The 7,523-nt window shown below is 36.6% G+C and overlaps 1 protein-coding gene across 2 annotated transcripts; it reads left to right on the forward strand.

Annotated features, from left to right (window-relative positions):
• Nucleotides 1-1,544: 1,544 nt before the first annotated feature.
• brms1lb (BRMS1 like transcriptional repressor b) lies at nucleotides 1,545-6,037 on the forward strand. 2 transcript variants are annotated; one of them, XM_056764543.1, is made up of 10 exons: nucleotides 1,545-2,910; nucleotides 2,999-3,089; nucleotides 3,762-3,889; nucleotides 4,264-4,343; nucleotides 4,430-4,526; nucleotides 4,610-4,699; nucleotides 5,235-5,299; nucleotides 5,397-5,436; nucleotides 5,561-5,687; nucleotides 5,764-6,037. In XM_056764543.1, the coding sequence occupies exons 1-10, from the start codon at nucleotides 2,820-2,822 to the stop codon at nucleotides 5,879-5,881; spliced, it is 927 nt and encodes a 308-aa protein (XP_056620521.1). In that variant the 5' UTR covers nucleotides 1,545-2,819; the 3' UTR covers nucleotides 5,882-6,037. The 2 variants fall into 2 exon arrangements, with proteins under 2 accessions (XP_056620521.1, XP_056620522.1); XM_056764544.1 differs by lacking the exon at nucleotides 5,764-6,037 and having other exon boundaries at nucleotides 5,519-5,681.
• Nucleotides 6,038-7,523: the final 1,486 nt, after the last annotated feature.

Below are 7,523 nucleotides of genomic sequence, written 5' to 3' on the forward strand. Positions count from 1 at the left end.
TTTGTTTAAGGGGGTCAAACTAACCCAACAACCTGCATTGTTTATCATTAAAAGCATTGTTTTTTTTGATAGTACATGAATTCCTTAGAGGTCCTGTTTCTGGCCCTGATGGATGTATTTTTCATGCTAAAAAATAGTTTTTGTTTCACCACCCCAAGAACGGATAAGGGGTTTAAAATGCCCCTTAATCATTCCTATATAACAATGATTAACAAAAAAGTATTATTTAAAATGTTTATATCAATAATAGTAATTGTATTTTTTTCTTACACATCAGCTGTTTATGTTAAGTATGAGAGATGCCCTATGGTGCCTTTGGATATGATACACTTCAGTAGCTGTTATTTTATTAACATGCTAACATTGTTTCATGATATTAATTCTTGTGTCTAAAAGAAGAAGAAAAAAAATCTTGTTGTTCATTCTCGCAGCTTTAATCCTCCTATCATGGCCTTGTAAACTAACTGTACTGTTTAAAGGAGCCATTCTTTTGCCGTTTGATTATGGCTTGATTATGTTTTTGGGGTGTTTAACAATGGATGATCATGTTTCTAATTTAAAAAAAACGCTTTATATTTCAAATATTTCAAATCTATTGTTCACCGCTGTCCCTCTTCTAACAAAACGTATGGATATCTTCCGGTCTATATAAAGTCCCTCCTTCCGAAACGTTCTGATCGGTAAAGCTGACCAGTTCTGTCGTGATTGGTTCCCCGCTTAGTGTGTGAAGATGTCATAACCACATCAGCGAGCTTCCGCTTCTCAGTCTGTCGTGATTTGTCGGTGCCCCTCTCAGTGCACGTGTATTCATAAACTTTTAGCAATTAACAGTAACAATGGCGTCAACTTCACTTTATCAGTTAAAAACATGCGGATCGATCAAAGTGTAACGGAGGTCTGCTAGTGTATGGGCAAATGTCAATCTTGAGTTCGCATATTGTTTTCCTACTATGGCGAGGGAAATGACACCGGACCGAATGGCGCAAGACCGGTTATATGAATTTAATCTAATAACAAAAGAGTTAGTTTTGCGTTATTATATTGGACCTGAGTTGGATAATAAACAATTAGATTGACCAGGAGACATTTGCCAGCTGGACTTCAAATGATGTTTCATCGCAGACACACACACACACACACACACACACACACACACGCGCACACACAGACACACACATACACACAATATCAGTGTATTACAAAGAACAGCTTTCACAGCCCATGTTAAAGTCATGGAAGCTGTTATTTGACTGTTAGTTATCTTAGAATGCGTGTAGCGGTAAATTAAGTAAACCGATACATTAAATATATAAAATATATATTTAGATTAGATATATTAAAACATTTGTTCATCAACAGTTATTTAGATTATTCTTTTTATTTATAAAGCCTAATTCGATTTTGATAGATACCTATTTTCTGTGTGCAACATGGCATTTAGGCCGCCTTTGTGCATTCATAAGTTTTTTGCTTCATAAATTCTTAAATAATTAATAATTCTTTCATCGTGGGCACTTGCCCTCTTTTCATATCAGCATGCTGTTCTTGGAGTATTCTTTCCAAAAAGGCTACCACAACATGACAGGCAACACAGGACAGCCATTTCTCCACATGTGAGTCAGCACGACGACTTTTGACCCATATTCTTCTGTAAAGAAAAATGAGCAATGTGCTATGAACTCTGCATCGGCAAAATGAAAGGCTCAACCTTTGAAGCTACATACCGTCCATTAACGAACATCGATTTTCAGTGCATGCAACAGAATAACTTAATCATTTGATTATTTATAGATTATGAACCATTTTGAACTTGAATTGCAGTAATAGCCTTATGTTTTGAATTAATCAGTCCGAAGGAGTAGCATACCTGTTCTCCAAAGTTTAAATGTTGGATCTCACAAGTGTTTTCTAATGAAGCTTTTGTGTCTGTAAATATGTATTATTGTCCCTCGTTTTACTGGTCTCTGTTTGCAGCAGCTAACGGTCTTATCCAAAGCGACCTTAGGTAACAAGTGACAAAACAGGATTCATCACTATAATGACATGAGTCAATTTAAATCAGTGGAATTTGTGCTCTTTGTGAATTTAGTCTTTAAAAGTATTTTAAATTATCCAGTAGCTTCGTGTTAACATAGAAGCTTCAATTTGCATGATATACCCCTCAACTTTAAAAAAATAATTTGCGCGTGTAATGAAATTGTATATCGACCAAATTATTGTAAAATTGCGTCCTCTGCTGGTTTAGACAAAATAGGGTTCGCTAAGAAGGCTGAATATAAGAAGATTTGATTGTAATCGATAACACGTTATTTATAGCCTACCTTAAAAATGATCTTTGTTTATAATACCAGCAGCAGCTGAATCAATAAACTTATTCCGTGAGTAGCGTACTTTTCTGAAAAGTAACGTTACAGTTGACAGGTAAAAAGGTCACTGATTCACAACTTGTTGGGAAACTTTGGACACATATCTATACATTTCAAACCGGTTATACTTAGTAACCATCTTAAACGTTATGAATGACAATGGACAACATATATATTTTTTTTCAATGGACTACATATGCTGTACATCCTCCCCTGGCAAGAGCTGTGATGTGCGCAAACAGAATTTGACCAATGAATTAATGTATAATATAAAATCACGTGTGTAGAAGCCCGATTATTGGTCGTGCGCGAGGCCATGTTTGAAACGTGTTTTTTTGCTCGCCGGCTTGTGGACTTGTCCTCATCGCAGTGCCAGTGAGTTGTTTACGGTTACGATTTAATAAATGATGCCTGTTACACCCACGTGATGGAAAAGACAATACTCACGAAGAAATGGACGTAGATTATCCTGAACAGGAAGCCAGTAGCTCAGATGAGGATGATTATGTGAGCTCTTCCGCATCGGAGGATGGAGATACTTCAGGTGGAGATATTACACATTAAATACTGTATTCTGAGTAACACCACCATATTATGTGTTTATGTGTATGTTCATAATGATGACCTTGCAGACATGGATGATGAAGACTGTGAAAGAAGGAGAATGGAGTGTTTAGATGAGATGACAAACTTTGAGAAACAGTTCACAGATCTCAAAGATCAGTAAGTGTTCACTCTTTAAGATCAGCACATTATGAGTATTTTAAACCATAGGAATGGGGAGAAAACAATGGAGATACAAATAAGTTACTCTAATTTGTAAAATTAAGCAAAATGCAATATTGGGGCGATATTTTCATGTATAAAATAACCAGTTTGTTTAATTCAATAATATTTATGTACAGGTCTTGGTCGATTTAAAGTTCATTTTTGTAACTTTAAATAACTTGACCACAGTGTAAAAATCTGTCTCGGGTCAAAACTAATTATGAACTACAAGAAGATATACTTCACTCAAAAATTCTGTTACCATTTACTCACCTACGAGTTGTTACAAATCTGTATACATTTCTTTGTTCTGATGAACACAGAAAGTAGTGGAAGAATGCTTATAACCAAACAGATCTTTACTCATAGTAGGAAAACATTTGTTCTGTTGAACACAAAAGAAGACATTTTTGAAGAATGTAGGACAGCAAACAATTCCTACGGGGGCCAAAATCTGTCTGGTTATAATAATTCTTCCAATATCTTTCTCTGTGTTCGTCAGATCAAAGAAATTTATACAGATTTGGGACAACTTGAAAGTGAGTAAGTGGTGACAGAATTTTCCTTTTTGGGTGAAGTATCCCTAAACTAAAGACTTTCTGCTTTTTTTATATGAACTGTTGTTAGGTTGTATAAAGAGAGGCTCAGTCAGGTGGATACTAAATTACAAGAAGTGATAGCTGGCTGTGTTCCAGAATACCTCGAACCCCTGGCCACCCTGCAGGAGAACATGCAGATCCGAACCAAAGTTGCAGGTCAGTACCAGGAAAATACTGTTAACAAGTAGCAATTTGAGCAGTGCATGCATACACAGAAACTTAATTTATAACGATGCTTTGATTGTACAGCGTCTATTGTGGACACTGTTTGGAATCTGTCATATATGACTTTCATTTATAAACTTAAATTTAAAGTGAATAAACAAAAATTATAAAAGCTTTACATCCATGCAAAAACTACATACATAATTTTTATAATATCAAATGAAGTACGCACATTACAGTCTGTAAATATAATAATTATTTTTCTATATTTAATATTTCTTTAGGATGTATATCTAGAGCAGTGTTTACTTGTCCACTAACACTGAAAAGGTCATTTATTCCGGTGCATGTATGGTAAATTACAGGTATCTTTCATGAACTCTGTTTGGAGTCTGTCAGAAACAAATATGACTGTGAAATGCAGGCAGAAAGCCAGCATTGGGAGGTAGTGTATAGCCTCATGTTATTAGTATATCCCTATTTTTCTCCAGTTGAGATTTCATATCATGTTGATGATGTTTGTTTTCACAGAGTGAGAAGCTCTTGCTTTTTGACACGATTCAGAGTGAACTGGAAGAGAAGATCAGGCGACTTGAGGAGGACAGACACAGTATAGATATAACTTCAGGTAGTGTTCAGATATAAACTCATACTTTATCATTTATACAAGTAAATACCTTCTTATTTTTTATTTGTGTGTTCTCTTGCCAGAGATGTGGAATGATGGTCTGCAGTCGAGGAAGAATAAAAAGAAGGATCCTCTTAGTCCCGGAAGGAAGAAAAAACCTGTCGTTGTGTCAGATATCCTTTATGTTGTACATCTGAAGTCTTATAGTCTGAAGGACTATAATTAAACAAAGAACATATTGCTGCTTTTTAAAACCGTATTTTAACAAGCATGAAAATGTTTCAATGTAGGACAATTATATACAGTTGGATTTCTTCATAAATTGGTCATAAAATGTGTTCTGATCTTCATCTAAGTCACAACAATAGAGAAACACAGTCTGCTTAAACTAATACCGCACAAACATTATACGTTTTCATGTTTTTATTGAACACAACATGTAAACATTCATAGTGCAGGGTGGAAAAAGTATGATGTATAATGTTTGTGCGGTATTAGTTTAAGCAGACTGTGTTTCTCTATTGTTGTGATTTAGATGAAGATCAGAACACATTTTATGACCAATTTATGAAGAAATCCAAGTAAACCCAAAGGGTTCACATACTTTTTCTTTCAACTGTATCATCTTTCTGTTGGAGTTTGTCAATAATTTAGTACTTTTATTTGGATAGTTCTGTCAGTAAGACATTATTTTCTGAACTGTCTTACGACCATACATTGTTTACATGTTGCAAGACCTGGATTTACTTGAGGACTGGACGGCCATAAGAAAGGTTTTTATTTTTTGTATAATTTTTGCACTATTTGATCAGTTTTTTTCAAATTCCGTTATTGGATGTTCTCTTGCTTTAATATACCACATTTATCTAGGCTATGGCTTCTATGGGTCCCCATAGAGTAAAAGTGGATGGTAAGCAGGATTTTAAATTCTTTTATTTCTTGGATTAAGTGTCATGTCATCAGTTTTTTTCATTTATCATTATTGAAAAAAGATCAGTTCTCTGGTGTCAGTTAAAACATTCTTCATGCGTCAGTTCCTATGAAAACTGAGAGACATCATCATGTGGCCCGTTCAGAGGATGGACGCCTGTATTATGACAACAAGTGGTACAGTCGAGGTCAGGCCATTAACATCAACAGGAATGACGAATACCCCGCCAGGTGTGTACTTTTACACCTGTACATGTGCTGTGACAGAATTGTCTTTTGTCTAATGTTTTATTTTGTTTTTTTCCAGTGCCATAATAACCACCATTAACCATGATGAAGTTTGGTTTAAGCGACTGGATGGCATCAAATCAAAGCTTTACATCTCTCAGCTCCAAAAAGGCAAATGCACTATAAAACACTCATAAACACTCTCCTTCTCTACTATAATCCCTCTGTTTCCTTGTGTTGTTAACTCTGCCCGCTGTTACATGGCTCCCACTTATGCTGGAGGGACTTGGGTCTGCATGTTTGCTCTCCCTGTGTCAGAGCTACTATAACTATATTTTTATATGTGTATTATACAGTTGAAAGAAAAAGTATGTGAACCCTTTGGGCTTACTTGGATTTCTTCATAAATTGGTCATAAAATGTGTTCTGATCTTCATCTAAGTCACAACAATAGAGAAACACAGTCTGCTTAAACTAATACCGCACAAACATTATACGTTTTCATGTTTTTATTGAACACAACATGTAAACATTCATAGTGCAGGGTGGAAAAAGTATGTGAAACCCTAGGCTAATGACTTCTCCAAGAGCTAATTGGAGCCAGGAGTCAGCCAACCTGGGGTCCAATCAATGTGATGAGATTGGATGTGTTGATTAAAGCTGGCCTTTCCAATAAAAAACACACACCAGTTTTGAGTTTGCTGTTCTGAAGAAGCGTTGTCTGATGTGAACCATGCCTCGCACAAAAGAGCTCTTAGAAGACCTACGATCAAGAATTGTTGACTTACATAAAGCTGGAAAGGGCTACAAAAGTATATCTAAAAGCCTTGATGTCCATGTGTCCACGGTAAAACAGATTGTCTACAAATGGAGAAAGTTCAGCACTGTTGCTACACTCCCTATGCGTGGTCGTCCTGTAAAGATGACTGCAAGAGCACAGCGCAGAATGCTCAATGAGGTGAAGAAGAATCCTAGAGTGTCAGCTAAGCACTTACAGAAATCTCTGGCACACGCTAACATTTTTGTTGACAAATCTACAATAAGGAAAACATTAAACAAGAATAGACTTCATGGGAGTACACCACGGAGGAAGCCACTACTGTCCAAAAAAAACATTCCAGCAAGTTTGAAGTTTGCAAAAGAGCACCTGGATGTTCCACAGCACTACTGGCAAAACATTCTGTGGACAGATGAAACCAAAATTGAGTTGTTTGGAAAGAACACACAACGCTATGTGTGGAGAACAAAAGGCACAGCACACCAACATCAAAAGCTCATCCCAACTGAAATATGGTGGAGGGGGCATCATGGTTTGGGGCTGCTTTGCTGCCTCAGGCCCTGGACGGATTACTGTCATCGATGGAAAAATGAATTCCAAAGTTTATCAAGACATTTTGCAGGAAAACTTAAGACCATCTGTCCGCCAACTGAAGCTTAACAGAGGGTGGATGATGCAACAGGACAACGACCCAAAGCATAGAAGTAAATCAACAACAGAATGGCTTCAACAGAAGAAAATACGCCTTCTGGAGTGGCCCAGTCAGAGTCCTGACCTCAACCCGATTGAGATGCTGTGGCATGACCTCAAGAGAGCGATTCACACCAGACATCCCAAGAATATTGCTGAACTGAAACACAATCCTGACCGTTGTGCAGGTCTGATCTGCAACTATAGGAAATGTTTTGTTGAGGTTATTGCTGCCAAAGGAGGGTCAACCAGTTATTAAACCCAAAGGTTCACATACTTTTTCCACCCTGCACTATGAATGTTTACATGTTGTGTTCAATAAAAACATGAAAACGTATAATGTTTGTGGGGTATTAGTTTAAGCAGACTAT

This window comes from Triplophysa dalaica, chromosome 13 (assembly GCF_015846415.1).
Source record: "Triplophysa dalaica isolate WHDGS20190420 chromosome 13, ASM1584641v1, whole genome shotgun sequence".
NCBI classification, from domain to species: domain Eukaryota; kingdom Metazoa; phylum Chordata; class Actinopteri; order Cypriniformes; family Nemacheilidae; genus Triplophysa; species Triplophysa dalaica.